Genomic DNA, 24,382 nt, shown 5'->3' with positions numbered 1-24,382 from the left:
GGTTACCAGTTGTCTGCGTCAGGGGTGAAGATGGAGGTAGACCGGGTGTCAGCTGTGCGTAATTGGCAGACCCCAACCACTGTGAAGGAGGTGCAACAGTTCTTGGGTTTTGCAAATTATTACCGGAGGTTTATCCGGGGTTTTGGACAGGTGGCAGCTCCCATAACGTCTCTGTTAAAGGGGGGTCCGGTGCGCTTGCGGTGGTCAGCTGAGGCGGACAGGGCTTTTGGGAGACTGAAGGACCTGTTTACCTCGGCGCCGGTGTTGGCGCATCCGGATCCCTCTTTACCTTTCCAGGTAGAGGTGGACGCGTCAGAGGCCGGTATAGGGGCCGTTCTTTCCCAACGTTCTGGCACACCACCTAAACTCCGTCCCTGTGCGTTTTATTCTAAAAAGCTCAGTCCGGCGGAGCGGAATTATGACGTAGGAGACAGGGAGCTGTTAGCCGTGGTACAGGCCCTAAAGGTGTGGCGGCATTGGCTCGAGGGGGCTCAACACCCTTTCCTCATTCTAACTGACCATCGTAACCTGGAGTACATCCGGGAAGCTAGGAGACTGAACCCTCGCCAGGCCCGCTGGACTATGTGTCTAGCCCGGTTTGTGTTTAAAATCACGTACATCCCTGGGTCCCAGAACGGGAAGGCAGATGCTCTGTCTCGGCGGTATGACGCGGAGGAGAGGTCCGTTGAGCCCACGCCCATACTACCAGAGTCTTGTCTGGTTGCACCGGTGGTGTGGGAGGTTGATGCCGAGATCGAGCGGGCGTTACGCACCGACCCAAGTCCTCCACAGTGTCCAGTGGGTCGGACGTACGTTCCGCTCGAGGTACGCGATCGCCTCATTTGTTGGGCTCATACGTCCCCCTCCTCTGGCCATCCGGGTATCGGCCGGACAGTGCACTGCCTTAGCACGAAGTACTGGTGGCCAACGTTAGCTAGGGATGTGAGGATTTATGTCTCCTCCTGTTCGGTGTGTGCCCAGTGTAAGGCGCCCAGACATTTGCCCAGGGGTAAGCTACAACCCCTGCCTATTCCACAACGACCCTGGTCCCACCTCTCGGTGGATTTTGTTACCGACCTTCCCCCCTCACAGGGGAATACTACCATCCTGGTCGTTGTGGATCGGTTCTCGAAGGCCTGTCGTCTCCTTCCCATGCCGGGTCTACCCACTGCCCTACAGACCGCTGAGGCTCTGTTTACCCATGTCTTCCGGCATTACGGGGTACCCGAGGATATAGTGTCTGACCGAGGCCCCCAGTTCACCTCCAGAGTGTGGAGAGCGTTTATGGAACGGTTGGGGGTGTCGGTAAGCCTTACCTCGGGTTACCACCCGGAGAGTAATGGGCAGGTTGAACGTGTTAACCAGGAGGTGGGTAGGTTTCTGAGGTCTTATTGCCAGGGCCGGCCGGAGGAGTGGGCGAGATACGTTCCGTGGGCCGAAATGGCACAGAACTCTCTCCGCCACTCCTCCACCCAACTAACCCCTTTCCAGTGTGTGTTAGGGTACCAGCCGGTTCTGGCACCTTGGCACGAGAGCCAGATCGAGGCCCCTGCGGTGGATGAATGGGTACGGCGCTCGGAGGAAACATGGAACGCTGCCCACGTACATCTGCAGCGGGCCATCCGTCGGCAGAAAACGAGCGCCGATCTCCACCGCAGTGAGGGGCCTGTGTACGCACCTGGAGATCGAGTCTGGCTCTCGACCAGAAACCTGCCCCTCCGCCTGCCCTGCCGGAAGCTGGGTCGGCGGTTTGTGGGGCCATTCAAAGTCCTGAGGAGGTTGAACGAGGTGTGTTACAGGTTAGAACTGCCTATTGACTATAGGAATATTAACCCCTCATTCCATGTGTCTCTCCTCAGGCCGGTGGTAGCTGGTCCACTCCAGGAGTATGAGATAGAGGAGACTCCTCCGCCCCCGTTGGACATCGAGGGGGCTCCGGCGTACACCGTGAGGTCCATCCTTGATTCGAGACGCCGGATGGGGGGTCTTCAATATCTCGTGGAGTGGGAGGGGTACGGCCCGGAGGAGCGGTGCTGGGTGCCAAGGAGGGACATATTGGACCAGTCCCTGCTGACCGAGTTCCATCGGGGTCATCCTGCGCGCCCTGCTCCGCGTCGTCCGGGTCGTCCCCGAGCCCCGGGTCGGCGCACGGCTGGAGCCGCGCGTCAAGGGGGGGGTACTGTCACGGTTTCGGCCGAGGCTGCTCCTTCTCCTTGTTCGGGCGGACTTCGGCGGTCGTCGTCTCCGGAGTACTAGCTGCCACCGTTCTATGTTTCATGTTCGTTTGGTTTTGTCTCTTTGTAACACCTGTCCCTTGTTTGTGTTTGATTGTGTTCCCTATTTAGTTTCGTTTGTTTGGGTCAGGTGTTATGCGTGATTGTTAATTGTCAGCCTGCCTCCGAGGAGTTTGTATCTCTCGTTGTTGTATTTTTCGAGAGTTCGCACTGCGTGCGCTTTTCTTGTTTTTTCCGCACTGTGTTTGTGCGTAATTGTTCGCGCCGCCCGGTTGGGTTGGCGACTCATTTTTCCTGTGTTGGACCTTACTAAAGTCTGTTGAAGTCATCCTTGTTCCTGCGCTTGATTCCTTTCACTCATCCACACACAGCACTCTGACAAGAAGGTTCTACATGGAACCAAAAAGAGTTCTACCTGGAACCAAAAAGGGTTCTCCTATGGGGACAGCCGAAGAACCCTTTTGGAACCCTTTTTTCTAAGTGTAGCTTTCAGCAGTTTTACGCTCAGCTTCCCTCAATTTCTGACAAGGGACACTATCAACCCTTATCTCTCTAATGCAGAGGTTTGGCACTACAAAGCTTTCCTTTGAAAGAGTGCTCGATTCCTCATCCATTTTGTGTGCCCCAGAACACCTGGGAAATGTCTGCATCCTGAGGCTTTTGAAATGTTTAGTGAAATTAGATTTAGTTCCTGGTGCAGAGAATGACCTTCAACCGGTTTGAAGATAGTATCTCATTTGATGGCAAGCTCAGTAAAGTTGGCTATGTTCTGTTAAAATTACTTCACTGTCAGCCAGTGATACATTTGGTACTAGGCCTCATTTCAGTTTGAAGAAGGGATTTTTGGGAATGGGCCATTGCCGATGAGTCTGCTAAATGATGACACTGTGTATAATTTCTCTCTCTCCCCCATTTCCCTCTCTCTCTCCCTCTCCCTCGCCCTCTTTCTCTCTCTTCCTCTCGCTCTCTTCCACAGATCGAGAGGACCAATCAATTCTTTGCACGTGAGTAACCTCTGAGCCATGTCTGCTCAGCCCTTTTCTTCTCTCAGTCTGTGTTGTGTTGCATGGGTTGCTGCATTTACAGGAAAATGTATTCTCAGTTTGATGCCCTGCATCCAGCCTGCATAGTATCATACCACACGTCACTAGTTTGGACCAGATTTTTTAGAAAGGCCATGCAGGACCAGCTTAATTGCATAACATTCACGATTCAGTTATCTTAGTTATGCACATCTCCTCCTCACTTAGTAGTACCGAAAATGAAATGGGAGAATACCTGATGCATTGCATTCCTGCAGAAGCTCTATTCAACTAAGAATAAAGTGTAGCCTATTGAAGCTGACATTAATGTACTTAGCACTGATAGTAGGTTGAAAGAGGAATCAATTGAATTGAACTAGACCAGGGCCAGAGGCCTCTATAGCTATTTTAAAAGGAGCAACTCAGTGACACAGAACAGTGAGACAGACACTTACGGGAAAGAGACTTCGGCTTGGAGCATGGAATCTGGAAAATGTCTGGTACACACACACACACACACACACACACACACACACAACCCCTACCCGCTGGCTGTATTCCAGTCTAGCGCCCAATATCTACAGATGACTGGAATGCTGCAAAGACAAATGTCAGCGTGGCATCTCATCGTAAGCCCCTGTGACAGGCCTACACCGATGATGTGCGAAAGAGTATTCATGGAAAAGTGTCTCCAAGAGTGTGTGTGTTCTCTCCCTGCCCTGGTCTGAACCCGATCCACCAGCACTCAAAATGTCCCTTGAGCCTCCAGGGCTACAAGCCACCAGTCAACAAATATTTTCATAGCTTCACATCATACATGACTAAGTCTGGGGGATCATGGAAGAATTTGGATGGATGTCGGAAGTGTGGCTTGAACACTATCATAAAATCTCACATCTGTTATGATGCATTTATATGCCAACTGTTTGTTTCTGTGACTGTGACACACACACTGTAGGAGACGGTGGTCATAGCAATGTAAACGCTGCACAGAGATGCCATGTGATTATAAGTCAGTCCCTGAGAATATCAACCGCCTCAGTGACATTGACGCAATCACTCACTCATGGGCTGTGTCCAAAATGGCAACCAATTGCCTATATAGTGCACTACTTTTGACCAGAGCCCATCATTTCAGACACAGCCACAAATACCCTCTGCTCCCGGTGGTTATTGAGCTCAACACTAACACACAACTCATCAGCCATACAGCATATTCATAGTACTATCTAGACCACCATATTACTTCACCACATGGCCAGGTAAGGGGAATCTGAAAGAAAAACAACATGTGACTTTGTTATAGTAATTGGTTTTGCACTCAGTGAGGATTCAGGGGCCTTGTCATTTATTTGAAAATCACAATGTCATTTGTTTTATTTTGCAGCCTAGCATTGAGCTTGAGATCGGGAAGAAAGTTCAATGTTAACCACCAGCAATTACGTAGAATGAGTACCTATTGGTAAACCACTGGTATGCATTGTGTGTTGATGTTACTGTGCAGTAAGTGTCACTTGGGGATAGGATTCTGTCTGCAGCTTGCCGAGCTTGCAAAAACGCACTTCCTAGCTCTAAAGCTGTCATCGCTGTGGGTCCGTGAGTCCCACCCTCAACCACAGCCGCTGAACTAAACTAGCTCACAGAAAATAAACAGCACATATAAATACACAAAAGCCCTGCTACACCGCCTCATCCGATAAACCACTCAACTGTGGTTTATTTTCACTTAATTTGTTGATTAGCGGAGTTGCAGGGAGAAGAGCTTGGCTAGCTCTCTCACCCCCAGCTCAAGACTGTTTATGGAGTTTCCCAAGTGCCATAATCTCCTCAGAAAAACATCTGCCGGTCAGAAAGACAGTTCTGACACACACACACACACACACACACACACACACACACACGTCATTCCTTCCCTTTACTAACCCAGGAAGCTGTCTTGTATGTTTTCTCTCTTCTCAGAGGTGAATCTGGTGCTGGCAAGACGGAAAACACTAAAAAGGTCATCCAGTACCTTGCACATGTCGCTTCCTCCCATAAAGGAAAAAGAGACCACAGCCTTCCTGTAAGTGTAAGTTTCTCTCTTTTCTTTCTCTATATTCCCCCTCCCATATTTATCTCCCTACCACACCGCTAGATCTCCTCCTAAGCCCTGTTCTAAAGGCCATACATATCAATTGTGTCACAGTAACAGTATGTCTTTCTAATGAGGGATAACTGATGAAAGAGGAGAGTTAACAACTTGTATGGCCCACAATGTCCCCCTAATACCAGGCCAGTCTGATCCACAATGCCCCTCTAATACCAGGCCAGTCTGATCCACAATGCCCCCCTAATACCAGTCCAGTCTGATCCACAATGTCCCCTAATACCAGGCCAGTCTGATCCACAATGTCCCCCTAATACCAGGCCAGTCTGATCCACAATGTCCCCCTAATACCAGGCCAGTCTGATCCACAATGCCCCCCTAATACCAGTCCAGTCTGATCCACAATGCACCTCTAATACCAGGCCAGTCTGATCCACAATGCCCCCCTAATATCAGTCCAGTCTGATCCACAATGCACCTCTAATACCAGGCCAGTCTGATCCACAATGCCCCCCTAATACCAGGCCAGTCTGATCCACAATGTCCCCCTAATACAAGGTCAGTCTGATCCACAATGTCCCCCTAATACCAGGCCAGTCTGATCCACAATGTCCCCCTAATACCAGTCCAGTCTGATCCACAATGTCCCCCTAATACCAGGACGGTTTGATCCACAATGTCCCCCTAATACCAGGCCAGTCTGATCCACAATGTCCCCCTAATACCAGGACAGTTTGATCCACAATGTCCCCCAAGTACCAGGCCAGTCTGATCCACAATGTCCCCCTAACACCAGGCCAGTCTGATCCACAATGTCCCTCTAAAACCAGGCCAGTCTGATCCACTGGTATTTACAGTACTTTGTTGATTAACTCCAACCTTAGTTAATTCATATCAGATAGATCCATATGATAATGGGGGGTAATGATTAGTGGACAACAGTGTCTGACAGTGGACATGGGCTGTGTGATGTCATGAGGTCACCAAAGGGTCAGGTTCTTCTGTAGTTATGCAGATATGATGCTGGTACATTACCATGGCAGTCAAACATACAATGGCTTGCGAAAGTATTCACCCCCCCCTTGGCATTTTCCCTATGTTGTTGCCTTACAACCTGGAATTAAAATGGATTTTTTGGGGGTTTGTATCATTTGATTTACACAACATGCCTACCCCTTTGAAGATGCAAAATATATTTTTGGGTGAAACAAACAAGAAATAAGACAAAGAATCAGAAGACTTGAACTTGCATAACTATTCATAACTATGTAGAGCCACCTTTTGCAGCAATTACAGCTGCAAGTCTCTTGGGGTATGTCTCTATAAGCTTAGCACATCTAGCCACTGGGATTTTTTCCCATTCTTCAAGGCAAAACTGCTCCAGCTCCTTCAAGTTGGATGGGTTCCGCTGGTGTACAGCAATCTTTAAGTCATACCACAGATTCTCAATTGGATTGAGGTCTGGGCTTTGACTAGGCCATTCCAAGACATTTAAATGTTTCCCCTTAAACCACTCGAGTGTTGCTTTAGCAGTATGCTTAGGGTCATTGTCCTGCTGGAAGGTGAACCTCCGTCCCAGTCTCAAATCTCTGGAAGACTGAAACAGGTTTCCCTCAAGAATTTCCCTGTATTTAGCGCCATCCATCATTCCTTCAATTCTGACCAGTTTCCTAGTCCCTGCCGATGAAAAACATCCCCACAGCATGATGCTGCCACCACCATGCTTCGCTATGGGGATGGTGTTCTCGGGGTGATGAGAGGTGTTGGGTTTGCGCCAGACATAGCGTTTTCCTTGATGGCCAAAAAGCTCAAATTTAGTCTCATCTGACCAGAGTACCTTCTTCCATATGTTTGGGGAGTCTCCCACATGGCTTTTGGCAAACACCAAACGTGTTTGCTTATTTTTTTCTTTAAGCAATGGCTTTTTTCTGGCCACTATTCCGTAAAGCCCAGCTCTGTGGAGTGTACGGCTTAAAGTGGTCCTATGGACAGATACTCCAATCTCTGTGGTGGAGCTTTGCAGCTCCTTCTGGGTTATCTTTGGTATCTTTGTTGCCTCTCTGATTAATGCCCTCCTTGCCTGGTCCGTGAGTTTTGGTGGGCGGCCCTCTCTTGGCAGGTTTGTTGTGGTGCCATATTCTTTCCATTGTTTAATAATGGATTCAATGGTGCTCCGTGGGATGTTCAAAGTTTCTGATATTTTTTTTATAACCCAACCCTGATCTGTACTTCTCCACAACTTTGTCCCTGACCTGTTTGGAGAGGTCCTTGGTCTTCATGGTGCCGCTTGCTTGGTGGTGCCCCTTGCTTAGTGGTGACACTTAGATTGCACACAGGTGGACTTGATTTAACTAATTATGTGACTTCTGAAGGTAATTGTCACGATCGTTTACGGACGAGACGGACCAAGGCGCAGCGTGATATGCGTTCATGTTTATTGACGACTAAACACACGACAAAACAACAAACGAAACGTGAAGTCCAAGGTAGCATACACACAACAATACCTTACAATACCTTACACAGATCCCACAACTAACAGGTGTCAAAAGGCTGCCTAAGTATGGTCCCCAATCAGAGACAACGAGCAACAGCTGCCTCTGATTGGGAACCACACAGGCCAACATAGGTGTAGACATACTAGAATCTAACAGACAATCAACATAGCCAAACACAACACAGAAAATACACACCCTGACTCAACAAATACAAGTCCCTTGAGTCAGGGCGTGACAGTACCCCCCCCCAAAGGTGCGGACTCCGACCGCGCCACATAAACCTAACAGGGTAGGGGCCGGGTGGGCATTCCGCCTCGGAGGCGGATCCGGCTCCGGGCGTGACCACCACTTACTCTCCACCTCCCTGTTGCGCCCCTGGTCTGGTCTGGACCTCGGCGCGCTGCTTCCCCTCTCCTTCCTCCCACGACGTACCAAGCCCTGTCTGGACCCTGGTGTGGGAGACCCCGAACCTGGAGAGGGGCTGACGTCTGGGTCTGGACTGGAACCACTGACTGGAGCTGGACCCGACGACGGTGGATCGAACTGCTCTGGCTCCGGAGTGGAGCCGCTGACCGGAGCTGGATCAGGCACCGGTGGAGCGGACTGCTCTGGCTCCGGAGTGGAGCGGCTGACCGGAGCTGGACTGGACCCCGGTGGAGCGGATTTCTCTGGCTCCGGAGTGGATCCGCTGACCGGAGTAGGACTGGACCCCGGTGGAGCGGATTGCTCTGGCTCCGGAGTGGAGCAGCTGACCGGTGCCGGACCAGGCACCGGTGGAACAGGCACGGGCCGTGCTGGACTGGACACACGCACCACTGGCTTGGTGCGGGGAGCAGGAACGGGCCGGACCGGGCTGACGACGCGCACCACTGGCTTGGTGCGGGGAGCAGGAACGGGCCGTACCGGACTGGCGACGCGCACCACTGGCCTGGTGCGGGGAGCAGGAACAGGCCGGGCCGGACTGGCGACGCGCACCACTGGCTTGGTGCGAGGGGCAGGAACAGACCGGACCGGGCTGGCGACGCGCACCACTGGCTTGGTGCGAGGGGCAGGTACAGGCCGGACCGGGCTGGCGACGCGCACCACTGGTTTGGTGCGAGGGGCAGGAACAGGCTGGGCCGGGCTGGCAATGTGCACCATTGGTTTGGTGCGAGGGGCCGGAACAGACCGGGCTGGCAACGCGCACCACTGGCTTGGTGCGAGGGACAGGAACAGGCCGGACCGGGCTGGCGACGCGCACCACTGGCTTAGTGCGGGGAGCAGGAACGAGCCGGACCGTACTGGGAACACACACCACTGGCTTAGTGCGGGGAGCAGGAACGGGTCGGGCCGGACTGGGAACACGCACCACTGTCTTAGTGCGGGGATCAGGAACGGGCCGGACCGTACTGGGAACACACACCACTGGCCTTGTGCGGGAAGCAGGAATGGGTCGGGCCGTACTGGGAACACGCACCACTGGCTTAGTACGGGGATCAGGAACGGGCCGGACCGGACTGGCGACACGCACCACTTGCTTGGTGCGAGGAGCGGGACTGGGTTCCCTTATAAACCCCCGCTCCTTCTGCTGCCTAACCAGCTCCTCTCGCCGTGCCTCTACACTCTCCTTCTCCCTTATTGCCTCCTGTAGCTCCTCCCTCTGACCAAATAACTCCTGCTCCCTCTGGACCAATAGCCCCCGTAACCTGGTGGCCTCCTCTCCTAACCTGCAGATTCGCCCTGTCGCTGCCTCCTGCTGCCTCGTCGTCCACACCGTGGGTTACCTCTCGGGTCTCCGTCGTCGGCACTGTTGGCGCCGTTTCTCCTCTCCTACCTGGGCATCCTCATTCATCGCCCTCCGGTAACGGACGGCCTCCTCCTCCGTGATTCTCCCCCAACCGAGGAGGACATCTACTAACGTAACCTCCTGTTTAATTCCCGGCGTTTGCTCCTGAACACGCTGCTTGGTCCTATTTTGGTGGGATCTTCTGTCACGATCATTTACGGACGAGACGGACCAAGGCGCAGCGTGATATGCGTTCATGTTTATTGACGACTAAACACACGACAAAGCAACAAACGAAACGTGAAGTCCAAGGTAGCATACACACAACAATACCTTACACGGAACAAGATCCCACAACTAACAGGTGTCAAAAGGCTGCCTAAGTATGGTCCCCAATCAGAGACAACGAGCAACAGCTGCCTCTGATTGGGAACCACACAGGCCAACATAGATCTAGACATACTAAAATCTGACAGAGAATCAACATAGCCAAACACAACACAGAAAATACACACCCTGACTCAACAAATACAAGTCCCTTGAGTCAGGGCGTGACAGTAATTGATTGCACCAGATCATATTTAGGGGCTTCATAGCAAAGGGGGTGAATACATATGCACGCACCACTTTTCCGTTATTTATTTTTTAGAATTTTTTTAAACAAGTTATTTTTTTCATTTCACTTCACCAATTTGGACTATTTTGTGTATGTCCATTACATGAAATCCAAATAAAAGTCAATTTAAATTACACATTGTAATGCAACAAAATAGGAAAAACGCCAAGGGGGATGAATACTTTTGCAAGGCACTGTAGGCTCATTAAGCAATAATCCATGAGGGGGTGTGGTATATGGCCAATATACCACAGCTAAGGACTGTTCTTAGGCCTGACGCAACCCGGAGCTATTATAAACTGGTTAACAATGTAATTAGAATAGTACAAATCAATGTTTTGTCATACCCGTGGTATACGGTCTGATATAACATGGCTTTCAGCCAATCAGCATTCAGAGCTCAAACCACCCAGTTTATAATAATTATTAACCCATTCATAAAATGTGCCAATATATAGATGTTTTTTGCATAACATGCCTGTAAATGTGTTAAGAAGCCATATACACAAGCTCCAATCCCATGATGATGTGTGAGCTGCCAAAGTGAACGCATCCTCCTGTAGCTTGTGCAGGCGTGCACAACCCTCTAACATATTTGCATTTGTTTATTTGCAACAAACAGCCAGAGTCGCCTAAACCAGTAAAACTACAGGCAAGTCTTTACACTTTCTTATTAACACCATGTTCATGTGCATGTTGCTTCACTAACTTTCTATTCTCAGATGGACCTACTGTAATGTAAAGCTAGTGGCAATTTAATATATTTCTTTGTGACAACAGCCTGTTTTGTGAAATGGTGCCTTTGGTTATTTTCTTGCACACTGTGAAGCATGTATGTGAAATGTTGACATCTGTGCAAAAATTAGACAAACAAATATTGGGTATTGACCCAGATTCTCTTTCTATCAGGCGGAAAATAATCATATTGTAAGTAAACTTTAAATCTGGCATGAATATTTATGTGAATGCAGCTTTTTCATGTATATCTGTTGGCCAATCCACTGTACTGTACTGTAAAATGTGCTTGTAAATGTTGTTATTCCACACTAGATTAAACATAATCAAATGCATGCCTTTGTAGTGTTTGGTCGCCACCAGTCAAGGCTTGGCAGGACTATGTGGGCTATTTTTGTACAGTACAATGCAGAGTAGAAGTTGAGCAGTAAGACGTTGAAAAAGAGATGAAGGCATATATTCTGAAGATGGAACTGACACACACACACACACACACACACACACACACCTGTTATTCTATCCTCGTGGGGACCTAAAATGTATTTTCATTATAAATCCTATTTTCCCTAAACCTAACCTTAAACTCTAACGCCTAACCCTAAACCTAACCCCTAACCCCTAATTCTAACCCTAACCCTAATTCTTACCCTAAACCTAACCTCTAAGCTTAAAGTAGCCGTTGTCCTCATGGGGATGTGGGAAATGTCCCCACAAGGGATAATTTTCCTTGTTTTACTATCCTTGTGGGGACATTTGGGCATTTCAGTTCCCCACGAGGATAGAAGAACAAGACCACACCCACAGGGTCAATTCATGGACATTACTGAAAAGCAGACTGTCTGGCTATGGTTGTCATTACAGTAGTTTGTTCACTAGTTTAATATTACTCAGGGCACTCACTATTTGCTTTTCAAACAGCTGCTGTAGGTCTTGTTTATACAGTTAAGATAATGCAAACGGCACATGAGGGCAGATGAGCGGTATTCTGAATAAAGATGTGATGCTTACTATGGCACACTGCCCCAAGGCTAATATGAGAAACATATTGAACTGCACCCGTCAGTGAGATAGCTTCTTGGAATAGAGCCTTTCAGAATAACATATCCATTCCCCATCCATTCCCCTGCTTCCTGTTTTAGTGTACTACTGTATATTTCATTTAGTGATGAACTAGCTTCTTTACCCTGTTCATTTAAACCATTTGCCTTTATGCATTATTTAGTCTAGTCCGAATTGAGTACTACCTGTAATTGTCTTAGAAGGTGTGTATGTACTGTATGTATATCCTGTATGTGTGTTTAGTATCCATGACCATTAACACTACCTGTTTATTTCCATGGTAACATTTGACAATCTGCCCATTGACTACAGAGTGGAGCCCTGTTCTATGTGAGTAGCATGTAGCCCTTCCCTCACCTCTCTCTCACCCACCGCACTCCACTCACTAGACTAGCTCAAAACACAATGGGCACAATATACTGTGAAGGGACTGCTGTTGTCTCTGTGTACTATACTGTATATCTGTCCCTTTTATGGGTGTCAATGGGGGCCCAATAGCAGCTTCTGTTTCTATCACTTTTGGGACACTAAACTAGTTTAGTTTTAATCCACTCCATGCACTGTATGGCGTCCCTGTTCTTACCTATAGTAGGCTCTGCTTCTTTCAAATATCTCAGATTCGGGGAAATAAACATTACTTACTAGTTTAATACATACTAATAAACACGTTTCCCACTTCCTAACTGACATATCCCATTTAAACAATATGACCTCCAGTCATAACATTGAGCTCGTCACAAACTTCTCTCCCGCATCCAATTTGGCTCCCGGTGAGCCTGCTGGAGAGCTTTTCACTCGCGAGGTGCTGGTGTTGCCAAATAGCAGGCTTTACTAAATAGTCAGTTGGCTTCCAGCTAGCTGGAGCTGGAGTAGGACTCTGGAGGAGAGCAGCTAGGGAGGGAGAGCCAAGAGGACCACTGCCCAGAGCTCAGCTGGACGGACTCCCCCAGGGAGAGAGGGCCGTGACATGGTCCAAGACCTACAACATCCTCCCCTCTGCTTAGTCTACTCAGACCCAGCCACAGACCGCCCAGCAGGGACAATAATGGGGATTTTAATCTTCGTACTTTATTGAATTCACCATGGGGTGTTGACTGTGGATTTTGCCATTCGTGTCATCTCAGTGGCAGTGCTACTTAGATCACTAATGAATCCCCTTAGAACTGCTTCTTCCTGTCTTTGCAAGCCTTTCATCCTCTCCCGGCTTTGCCATGAGGGATGAGTTTACACAGATAAAAAGTTATTCTCACTTCCCCTGCAGGAGTTCCTGTTCCCCAAACCACAAACACAAGTCGCACTGTTCCAACAGTCACTGAAGTAGTATTCTGCTTGTGGACTTGGAGCAACTCTTGACATGACTTGTAATGTCTGTCCAGCAGTGATTCTGCTTGTGGACTTGAAGAGTTTTGTAATGTCTGTCCAGCAGTGATTCTGCTTGTGGACTTGAAGAGTTTTGTAATGTCTGTCCAGCAGTGACTCTGCTTGTGGACTTGGAGAGATTTGTAATGTCTGTCCATTGACTCTAGTCTGTGGAGCAGATGTGAGCACACATCCCCAACTGGCCTCTTCCTTGAAGATTTAATGGGACAGTTTTTACTGTTCCTCTGGCTCTCCAGTCTCCACAATCTGGGCCAAAGCACTGCCAAAGGCCCTAACACTGATAACAAGTGAGGTTGAACACGCTACAAAGGATGTTTCCCAAGTTCCAGAGGAAAGATTGAGAATAGAGAGGAGTTATTTCACGAAATATACATTAATTTCATAGTCGTGTCAATGTTAACGTGATATTTAGTGGTACACGATAGCATTGTCCACAGTCACACTAACAACAACAACAACTATATGTCCCTGAGTTCTTCCAGGCCTCATACAGTAGTTGTCACTGTAGTGATTAGCCTCTTAACGTGGCTATGATGGTTTCCAGACACTGTCAGTCAGAATAAGTGTAACGCATTCCATCCACATTAATTTTATGGTCTTCTTGTTCACATAAACCTGATTATGTGGTACAATACATGTTCCGGAGGTCTTCCAGGCCTGTCAGTTGTTGGCACGGCTAGTGATTAGCCTCCTTACATGGCAATGATGGTTTCTGGAATCTGTCAGAACAAGAGTAACACACTCTGGAACGCTGGAATCTGGGTCAGCTTCTAATGCTCCTAAAGTGGACCCCTGCTGGTGTTTTGTAATCACCCCTTTGTTCCTACCCTCTCCCCAGTCTGGTCCCAGTCTGTAGACTGAGCTTTGGCAGAGATTGGCAGCTTGTGGACATTAAACAGTCTCCATTATGTCCTCTGTTCTAGTTTGTTCTAAAGTGTGTGGTGTTTTCAAGTTGTCATAGAGACAGCGTGTGACAATGACTATAGGAAATGTTAAGACCGCACTAACAGATCTGGGACCATGCTATAATTTACCCTCTGTGCAATCTGCCACTGGCAGGACGAGGATGGAACGGGCTTATTCAATTCATTCCTGCCTAATTTTCAGCAGCACGAAAGCTCAATTAAAACAGCAGTCGGCTTTCTGGCCCAGCTCTGGCAGCCAAAGATCACATTACGCGTCTCACTTCTGAACGCAATGCTGATTTCCTAACCCCTAACTCATCCCACAGACATCCCTGGAAAAACACCTCAGTCTTGAGCGATCAAAATGTGTCTGGTGAGCTTGACGTAATGGGAAAATCCCATTCCCACCTAGCCGCAGAAAACAAAAACTCAAAGTACGGGCCATGTTATTTTTTTGGTGGGCCATCTTGGATTCCCCGGTCATGACTAAGCCTAGAATGAGGTCTGGATTGGATCATAATGAGCCACCTATCTAAACATCTCAGGGTCATGTCCATTAGGGTACACTGTAGCAACGGAAGAAGAAAACGAGTGTTTCTTATTGGACATTCTATTCAGCCCTGACAGTCAGCCAGATAGGGTCTACGATAGGTGTGAGAAGTGAACAGAGCACCGCTCCCTCCCTCCCTTAACGGGATCTCTAATGATGACTGATTCTTCCTTATAGGATTGTGTGTGTCTCTGGCCAATAGGACATATTGTGTCTCTGGCCAATAGGATAGAGTGTGTCTCTGGCTTGTGTCAGTGTGTTAAACAGGTCTGTTTCCCCAGTATCTGTCAGTGTGCTAAACGGTTGAGTCCATTTCCTCAGGATCTCTATCTCAATCACTAACTGGAGAGCTATGGCCTTCCTCTCTGAGTCGCCTCATTAGCCCCAACTCATCCAGCACCCATCCATCCGCCTGGCTCACAGCAGCTAGCGCTCCACAGGTCCTGAACCACCATGCTGAAATACAGCTGTGTACTGTGGAATATATGAGGCATCTGTGGATTTGAAGCATCTGTGGATAGATTTATTGGTTTGTCTGTTGCACAAGTATACTGGTACTTTTTATGATTGTACTGTGTACTTCAACAGTGTAAACAGGGATTGATTTGATTAGGTTATTTTGGAGGCTTGATGGTTAGACTATGGCTTCAATCATCAAGATGGTGCCGACAGACATGGCAGCTCTGCTTCTAGCTCCTAAGCAACTTTGCAGTATTTATTTTTCTTGACAAGCATTTCGCTACACCCGCAATAACATCTGCTAAATATGTGTATGTGACGAATAACATTTGATTTGATGTCTTTGATGTTGGTCTCACAATAGAAAAAGGAAATGCAAACCCAGAGTCCAGATGGGTTTGAACATTCACTTGTGAATGTGTTGAGCTTCAACTGAACCATATGCAGTGTGGAGAGAGTCATTGCAGTTTTGTTCTGTTCTGTTCCACCACTGAGCAACAAGGTTCTAATCCATTCCATTCCAAACCCAGAGGGTCTATACTGAGTGACCAGACAACAGGAAACACATGTCATTAACGCACAGAACAGGCCCAATTTATTCAGAGAAATGAGATTCTCTCTCTCTTCTCTCTCTCTCTCTCTCCCTATCCCCCCATCTCTTTAGTTTTAGTTGTACGTACTGTTGTAGGATATTGAGCAGAGAGACTGTAAAGTGGTTTCCTGAACATGCTCCATTGATCACATCTGTCTTTTACAGCGTTACAATACCTGTCGTTTCACTCTCTTTTCTACTAGTTTTTATGGTCATAAACATTACTGGGGAAACAGTGTCCGTCCACCGACATATGTTTCATGATCTTTAGTCTGTGTGACACTATCTGATTGTTGGATTGACATTGACAAACTTTAGAAGGGTGATCAGTCATTGTGTGTATTGGAAAAAATGTTTCTCCTGTGTCTACATTTTTTAGTGTTTGTTATTTGTAAAAAGTTGAGTTGGGGAAAGGGGGTATATTTGGTTTGGACCCAGTGCTTTGCTGTAATATCTCTCTTGTTTTTCAGGGTGAATTGGAACGTCAACTCTTACAAGCCAACCCCATCCTTGAGTCCTTCGGCAACGCCAAGACAGTGAAGAATGACAACTCGTCACGATTCGTAAGTAAAGAATGTATACATATTTCCCCAAAATAATGCCATTCTCAGACAGTATCGAGCTTAATTTGAAGTCTTCCCTATGTTTATAATGTATGTTCCTCTGTGGCTTACTAAAAGCCACTAATGCCATCTCACTCACTATCTCTTGGTCAAACAACTGGCACTTGAAACAGATTTAGCTGGCATGTTTGTTTGTTGGAGACTGCCAAAAATTCCTGGAAACTTGATGTGATAAGGAAGAGAAATCAATGGAGAGGAATTTATTGGATTATCCTCCTATTATTACGTGAGGAGCATTCCAGCAGGACACAACATTTCTGCTAATCATTATTGCCTGCTTTGATTCTGGATCCAGTTTAGATTAGAGAGGGTTATTTTGTTCAGCACAGTCAGATCACAGCCTCATGCACATGGGTAGTCTACTCCAGACCCCAGAACAGTAGAGACCAAGAGGAATGTAGTCTACTCCAGACCCCAGAACAGTAGAGACCAAGAGGAATGTAGTCTACTCCAGACCCCAGAACAGTAGAGACCAAGAGGAATGTAGTCTACTCCAGACCCCAGAACAGTAGAGACCAAGAGGAATGTAGTCTACTCCAGACCCCAGAACAGTAGAGACCAAGAGGAATGTAGTTTACTCCAGACCCCAGAACAGTAGAGACCAATATTAATGTAGTCTATTCCAGACCCCAGAACAGTAGAGACCAAGAGGAATTTAGTCTACTCCAGACCCCAGGACAGTAGAGACCAAGAGGGATGTGGCCAAATGAGTATAAAATACAATGGCCTGGACTGGTCCCAGATCTGTGTATGTGCTTTAGCCAACTCATATGACTATTGTATCACAACAATAGTAGTTGACGAAAGCACTTACAGTTCTGGGACCAGACTAATCAAATGTAGCCTTAAATGTAGCCTTAAATCAGTAAGCAGTAGCCTTACTGCTCTTTAATTATTTGTTACTTTTATTTCGTATTATTTTATATTGTATTTTTGTGTGATTTGTTTTGGTATTCTTTCTTAAAACTGCATTGTTGGTTAAAGGCTTGTAAGTAAGCATTTCACTGTAAGGTCTACACCTGTTGTATTCGGCGCATGTGACAAATGAAATTTGATTTGATTTGATGTGACTCAGAGGAAGACAAAGGCACGCCTTGCAGCACAGTGTGAGACCTGGTTGAGGCAGATGTGGATGCAGTGATATGGTTTGTCTGCTTTTCTCACCCCCCATTTCTCTCTCCCTGCAGGGAAAGTTCATCCGGATCAACTTTGATGTCACCGGATACATCGTTGGGGCCAACATTGAAACTTGTATCCTTCCATACAGCTAGCTTAAATTTTCCATAAAAGCTTTGATATGAATCATTTACAAAACTGACAGATCTTTATGGGGATTTTTTTATTATGCTAATTAGATTTCCACGGGGCTGCGTAAATTGACTCTAAGGGGGTTAATATTTTATTTTACTGTATAAAGGCTGCACTTCCTTGACTGTGATGGGACAGATCTACTGGAGAAATCCAGAGCTATTCGCCAAGCCAAAGACGAGCGCACCTTCCACATCTTCTACCAGCTGCTGTGTGGGGCAGGAGAACATCTCAAGTGTAAGGACATCAGTCTGATATGTACCATCAGCATAACTTCAATGACCCGGACCCATATGGCCTCTGTAAAAAATAGGCCATCCTCTGAAATGCAGAACATTGTTTCTCTAGCCGTTGGCCTGAAGTGTCTTGAAACCCACTCAGACTCAGTGTTGTTCACTACCTAGTATCACAATAACATCACCTGTCAGTGGGCCGACTATCAAAAATGCATGTTTGCTTTTTGTCCTTTGTGACCTTTAACCACCTATCTCAACATAATTTCCCTTTCCTCTGTTTAGCGGACCTGCTCCTGGAGGGCTTCAACAGCTACCGCTTCCTGTCCAACGGCAACATTACCGTCCCTGGTCAGCAGGACAAAGATAACTTCCAGGAGACCATGGAGGCCATGAACATCATGAGCTTCTCCCACGATGAGATCCTGGGTACTACGATCTTCACTCTCATCTGTCTGACTATCTGTCTGTCTGTCAACTGTTATTTTTAAAGCCCTTTTTACATCAACACTTGTCAGAAAGGGCTTTACGTCATTATTATAACTATACATGCTCATAACAGTTCTATGTATTCCAACAAACACAGAGTAGTGTGTGGTGTTCATGGTAAGTTTATGATAATATTTCTCTCATCTCTCTGTGCTTGCAGCCATGCTGAAGGTGGTCTCCTCCGTGCTTCAGTTTGGGAACATCATCTTCAAGAAGGAGAGGAACTCAGACCAGGCCTCTATGCCTGAGAACACAGGTAGCTGACATTGACCAGCTGTGCCCTCGGCACACACACGTACAGCCACACACCCATTACACCTGTCAGTTGTCACATATATTGATGTCAAGGAAGCTCCTCACATTTTCAAGTTCAGACCTTATCTTCCCCTTCCTCATTTTCCTCCCAGACTTGTGCTAACCACCCTGAGTCAGATGTCAGAGCTCTAACAATTTAACCTTCCCATCTCTCCTGGCCCTGTCACCCACCTTCAAACAACATCATTATTCATATTTACTACCCTACTTTACTTCTAAGAAAAAAACAAATAAAACATTGCCTACTCAACCGCATATGTTACTGCTGCATTTCTGGTATTTAAAGAGGAGAGGGTAACAAGTGAGTGCCAATGACGTGGCTCAGCCAGTTATTACCAAATGTGGAAAACAGATCTAGGACAGAAGCAGATGTTTTTAGCAGGCTCTGCGCTGGAAATGATACAGATTTATCATTCTTACTTCTCCAGAAGCTCCCGCCGTGACAAATATTTAAAATTCAAACATCTCCCCAGTTCCAAAAGACAAATATCATAAAAGCCGTTTTGACACATCTTAAATCAAGTCTGTGTTTTTAACCCACAGGTGTTCTAAACAGCTGTGCGTTTAACTACCCCCTACCCTGAGCTCTAGTCCAGACCTGGGTTCAAATACTATTTAAGTTATTTCAAATACTTAAGCTGTGGTTGGTTGAGCTTGCCTTTTGCAATGGAACCAATAGAAAAGTCCCAAAATTGCGAACCCCATTCACCTGGCACTCCAGACAGACTAGAGCAAATGCTCAAAGTACTTGAAATATTTCAAATAGTATTTGGATCCAGGTCTGCTCCAGGCATACCTTAGAGGTACTGGACTGGCAGGGGTAGGCAGTCACTCAGTTCAGTTCTTACTTATTATTCTTTACCATTAACGGTCAAATGTGAGCAACTTCTGGCAGAAGGGGGAGAATGTAATTCATAGCTACTGACCATGTAGAGATGTGGCCTGCTGCCAGTGGTATGTCTTTTCTGGTGGTCTCAAGCGGTGGTCCCACATATGGAAAGTCTTTATGGCTTTTACTGTGTGTTTTCCAACGCAATGGCGTTTATGGGAATTGGAGGATTATAGGGTTATCCGTCGGGTCTATAAAATATATATATATATATAATCATATCCTAATAACGTTTAACTCCTCAAATGTTGCTACTTCTTTCCCTGCTACTGCTTTGAGTCTATGTAAGGGATATTTGAGTATTGTAAAGTTATTTGTGTTGACTGTAATCACATCTTGAGCACTAACGTTTAATGTTACTACTGTTTTCCCTTTTTTCACCCCCTCCTTTATCTTCCTCCTCCTCCTCCTCCTCTCCTCTACCAGCGGCCCAGAAGTTGTGCCACCTGTTGGGGCTGAACGTGATGGAGTTCACCCGGGCCATCCTTTCTCCGAGGATCAAGGTGGGACGAGACTACGTCCAGAAGGCCCAGACCAAAGAACAGGTAAAACACACACACACTATAACAGAAGCTCTCCTTGCTTCACTCATCACCCCTCTATGGACTCACTGTACTGCTGACTTTGGATCAGGATAATGTTAGTACTGTGGGGTGTGGTTCCTGTCCACCTCTGTGTTAGATTTACAACAATAGAGATGTCTAGCCCTGAGACCCCAAGGCTGAGAATGGCAGACTCACTTGCCAAATCATACCAGAGAAAGACAATCTAATAAGGAATGCATATTTCTCTGTCTCTCTCTCTCCACCTCTCCCACACCCCTCTCTCTCTCTCTCTCTCTCTCGCTCCACCTCTCACCCACCCCTCACTCCACCTCTCTTTCTCTCTCTCTCTAGGCTGACTTTGCAGTAGAGGCTCTGGCCAAGGCCACATACGAGCGTCTGTTTCGCTGGCTGGTCCACCGCATCAACAAGGCCCTGGACCGCACCAAACGCCAGGGGGCCTCCTTCATCGGCATCCTGGACATCGCTGGCTTTGAGATCTTCCAGGTACTTAAATGCGTAGGCCTCCACAGGTACTTAAATACATGGCAAATAAGACCTAAACAAGGTCCCTCTATCTCTTCCAGATACAGAGAAAATAGCTAGAGAAGAGAGAGGGGACTTGGTTTGGCTTAGTTCATCCTGTCTATGGAATTGGTCATCTGAATGGTCTAAGGACGCTTTTCGTGGGAAAATGATCTGATATAAATTTTTGGGGAACAGCTGATAATTTATCCTGTGGACCAATTGCACTTTGAACCCATTCCCTCCTCAGGGGCAGTTATGGGAATCTCAGCACTTCTAAAAATGCCTATTGGGTGTTGTCCTCATTTAGTTTTATATCATTCACAGCAAGGTCATTAATTGATCTATGACTTGATAGACGATAGTTATCATGCGATGCTAGTTCAACAACAGGCGAGTTCAGACGGTTCAGACATTGTTAACATGAACCTTGTCGTCGATAGAACACTCGATAGCCCAAGATCACTAAATCTTGTGTTGAAATCTCCAACCCAAACTCTCTGTTTCCCTTCTGATTTGTGACAGCTGTTTATTTCCCCACTAAGAGCCTTGGCTGCAGCGTTGTAATGTTGAGCCAAAAGAACCGGAAAATAAATCACGATCCCTGGGATCATTTATAATCATAACAAACAAAAATCAAACAGCTGCAGTTATTGTTTTGGCTTATTTGTTAAAAAGACAAAACCCTCATAGTTCAAATGAAGACTGAAAAAAGCAGTAGGTTACCGGTGCCAGTTTGAGCTGAAGGCATCTCAGCAACTTGGCTATAGAGAAGTGGTATTCATTGGTGTTTCATAAATTAAATAATGTAGTCTTGTTGATTTTACATATCTGAAACTCCGTACAAATCAATTTCCCCCTAGGGATGAATGAATAAATTATCCATCTTACTGCTTTCTTCACTTTTGAGACAAAGTTCCTTGAGTTTCTGAGTTCTGAAAATATCAAATCAATTTGTATGCCTTTCTCCTGTAGCTGAATTCGTTTGAGCAGCTGTGCATCAACTACACCAACGAGAAGCTGCAGCAGCTGTTCAACCACACCATGTTCGTCCTGGAGCAGGAGGAGTACCAGAGGGAGGGCATCGAGTGGAGCTTCATCGACTTTGGCCTGGACCTGCAGCCCTGCATCGACCTCATCGAGAGGCCGGTCAGTATCCGTTTAGTGAGTGTGTGTGTGTGTGTCCTCCTGTGGTGTTGTTCTGTTGTCAATACTTGGGTCATGTTCAATGATCAGCTAACGTTTTGAAACAGAGTGAATCGGTGAGAAACAAAGTTAACTAAAACAATTAGTTTTCCGTTGATTAACTTCTTCCTGTGTCCTATTGAACACGGCCCTGTTGTGTACTGTCATCCTGCAGGCAAACCCTCCTGGTGTGCTGGCTCTGTTGGATGAAGAGTGCTGGTTCCCCAAGGCCACAGACAAGACGTTCATAGACAAGCTGGTCCAGGAGCAGGGCACCCACCCCAAGTTCCAGAAGCCCAGACAGCTAAAGGACAAGGCTGACTTCTGCATCATCCACTACGCTGGCAAGGTACGGACCGGTGAGATTACATATAGGTGGTGGAGGATAGTTAAAAGGATAGTTTTCTGGGTTTTAACCCAAAGATTGGTGTAAAATCCAGAAAACTATCCCTTTAACCACTTATGGCTCTGCCATATTCCTTGAGTCAAAGATTAAACATGTACAATGCACTGGGATGTATTATAGACAGGTTTCGGGCTATTTTTATGCAATTTTTCATGTTTTCCCCGCTCGTATTGTATGCACTTACAAGTTATTTTGGATTACGTCATCTGCAGTACTTGTAGACCCCAGAGCCCTTCCCCTGTAGTGTTCTTGGAGGCACACCAGGTCCTTTTGGAAAGCCACCGTTATAATGTGTCCTGAGGCGTTGTCTGTTCCATCACTAGCCCCTATTCTGTTCCTATCAACCTCTGACTGCTGGATCACTCTGCCGTCAGCACTCACACTTAGAGGATGATGCACTACTTCTCCTCTATGGTATTCCAATTCTGCAGGAGTATCAGATCCTGGTTTTATGTATCAGATATGTGGGAGGAGGTTTGGGTAGTATCTCTAGCGTCCAGTCAGTGTTGCGCAATAGAGACCCTACCCTTTCCAGTACAGGCAGTCCTGCTGTACAACGTAACCGCATCTGTTCAATATTATGTAGACGTTGTCTTTAAACAACACACTTTTCTGGAATGATTTGGAATCGTATGTCACCCCTAGTGAATCCATGAATCAATGAGAATATAAAACTTAAGTCTATGTCAAAATGTGTTTAGTCAATATCAGTCTGAACTCATTAAACTCTCACCTTCGCTTTCTAACATGAATTTGGAACCTCAACAGTCATTTTGTTGTATATCACCACTCTCCAACAGTTCAATTCAATAAACTTTATTCATCCCTGAAGGGCAATTATTGCTAATATCTCTCTAGGCCTGGATGGTTCTGACCTTCTCTCCTCTTCTCAGGTGGACTACAAGGCAGATGAGTGGCTGATGAAGAACATGGACCCCCTGAATGACAACGTGGCCTCGCTGCTCAACCAGTCCACTGACAAGTTTGTGGCCGAGCTCTGGAAAGATGGTAAGTTAAGTCCCCGGTCCCTGTCCTGTCCAGATGGTTAACAGAGAAGGAATGTGTTAGCACTGGCTTGATGATTAACAGTTATTATTAGTTAGATTGGTTAATTCATCATCATTTAGGCATATTTGTTTTAGGGATTGTCAATGTACAATGTTTGCTACTTATTTAGCTAACATGGTGCTAATAATAATCAATCGGACTTCAGCCTACTAACCTCTGTTTTCTGTTTTCGCCTTTTTCTGTTTTTATTTTCTCTTCTGTCAGGTGTTTTTATCCCCCTGTCTCTCTGTATCGTAGAGATACAGAACAATGTCACTAGTCTTGATGAGCCTCCAGGTGAATGTTATGAATGTAGCTGTAGAAGGTTCCATGCTTACCAGCGCAGCATGGTGTTGTCCATAGAGATAGATTAAGTTGTATGTTATGACATGCTGATGTAGGTCCATGGCTTAGCAGTGCAGCATGGTGTAGCCTACCTCCATATAGAGGCTCCCGTTGCTTCTAGGCTGCATGCCATTGTTGGTCGTCGCCTATGTCTCAGTACTAGTATAGTAGTCATTAGGCCAATGGACGGCAATACCTTTCAGCAATGCTCTTCTCCTGCTAGCGTAAGATAGTGCCTACTGAGACTAAATTGGTCTGAAAGCCCATATTGTTGTTTTTCAATTCTAATTATTTTATGATTACACCATGAAGAAAATACAATTTCTACTCCGAAATGTGTGTGATGACCGTTCTTGATTCTAGTGGGATATTGACTCTGACGTTGTATTAAGTTCCACCCTTTTGACAGATGGAAATGGTCAGAACGAACCAGCAGTGTTCATAACCCTCTCTATCAGTTCCGTATGGTCAATTCCATTTACCGTAATTTTCGGACTATAAGCCGCGCCTTTTTTCCCATTTTTCGACTCTGCGGCTTATATAACGGTGCAGCTAATCTATGGATTTTTACAGC

General features: G+C 46.6%; 1 protein-coding gene across 4 annotated transcripts in view; it reads left to right on the top strand.

Annotated features, from left to right (window-relative positions):
• The window catches only part of LOC311131330 (myosin-10), a gene marked incomplete at its 5' end in the record, with an annotated part of 86,896 nt that overhangs the window by 36,649 nt on the left and 25,865 nt on the right, over window positions 1-24,382 (top strand). The window contains 13 exons of one of the 4 annotated variants that reach the window (XM_084164254.1): window positions 3,211-3,238; window positions 5,216-5,318; window positions 10,844-10,873; window positions 16,372-16,464; window positions 17,712-17,775; window positions 17,971-18,069; window positions 18,351-18,494; window positions 18,715-18,810; window positions 20,185-20,303; window positions 20,655-20,807; window positions 21,801-21,974; window positions 22,186-22,359; window positions 23,310-23,424. In XM_084164254.1, coding sequence (XP_084020380.1) covers window positions 3,211-3,238; window positions 5,216-5,318; window positions 10,844-10,873; window positions 16,372-16,464; window positions 17,712-17,775; window positions 17,971-18,069; window positions 18,351-18,494; window positions 18,715-18,810; window positions 20,185-20,303; window positions 20,655-20,807; window positions 21,801-21,974; window positions 22,186-22,359; window positions 23,310-23,424 — 1,392 coding nt within the window. Of the gene's footprint in view, window positions 1-3,210; window positions 3,239-5,215; window positions 5,323-10,843; window positions 10,878-16,339; window positions 16,465-17,711; window positions 17,776-17,970; window positions 18,070-18,350; window positions 18,495-18,714; window positions 18,811-20,184; window positions 20,304-20,654; window positions 20,808-21,800; window positions 21,975-22,185; window positions 22,360-23,309; window positions 23,425-24,382 lie in introns of all 4 variants that reach the window. The other 3 variants (XM_084164252.1, XM_084164255.1, XM_084164253.1) reach the window with 3 other exon arrangements.

Source organism: Coregonus lavaretus (assembly GCF_964263955.1).
Source record: "Coregonus lavaretus genome assembly, chromosome: 6".
NCBI lineage: Eukaryota > Metazoa > Chordata > Actinopteri > Salmoniformes > Salmonidae > Coregonus > Coregonus lavaretus.
The sequence above is the reverse complement of the archived record's forward strand: the minus strand, read 5'-3'. Positions and strand labels throughout refer to the sequence as shown.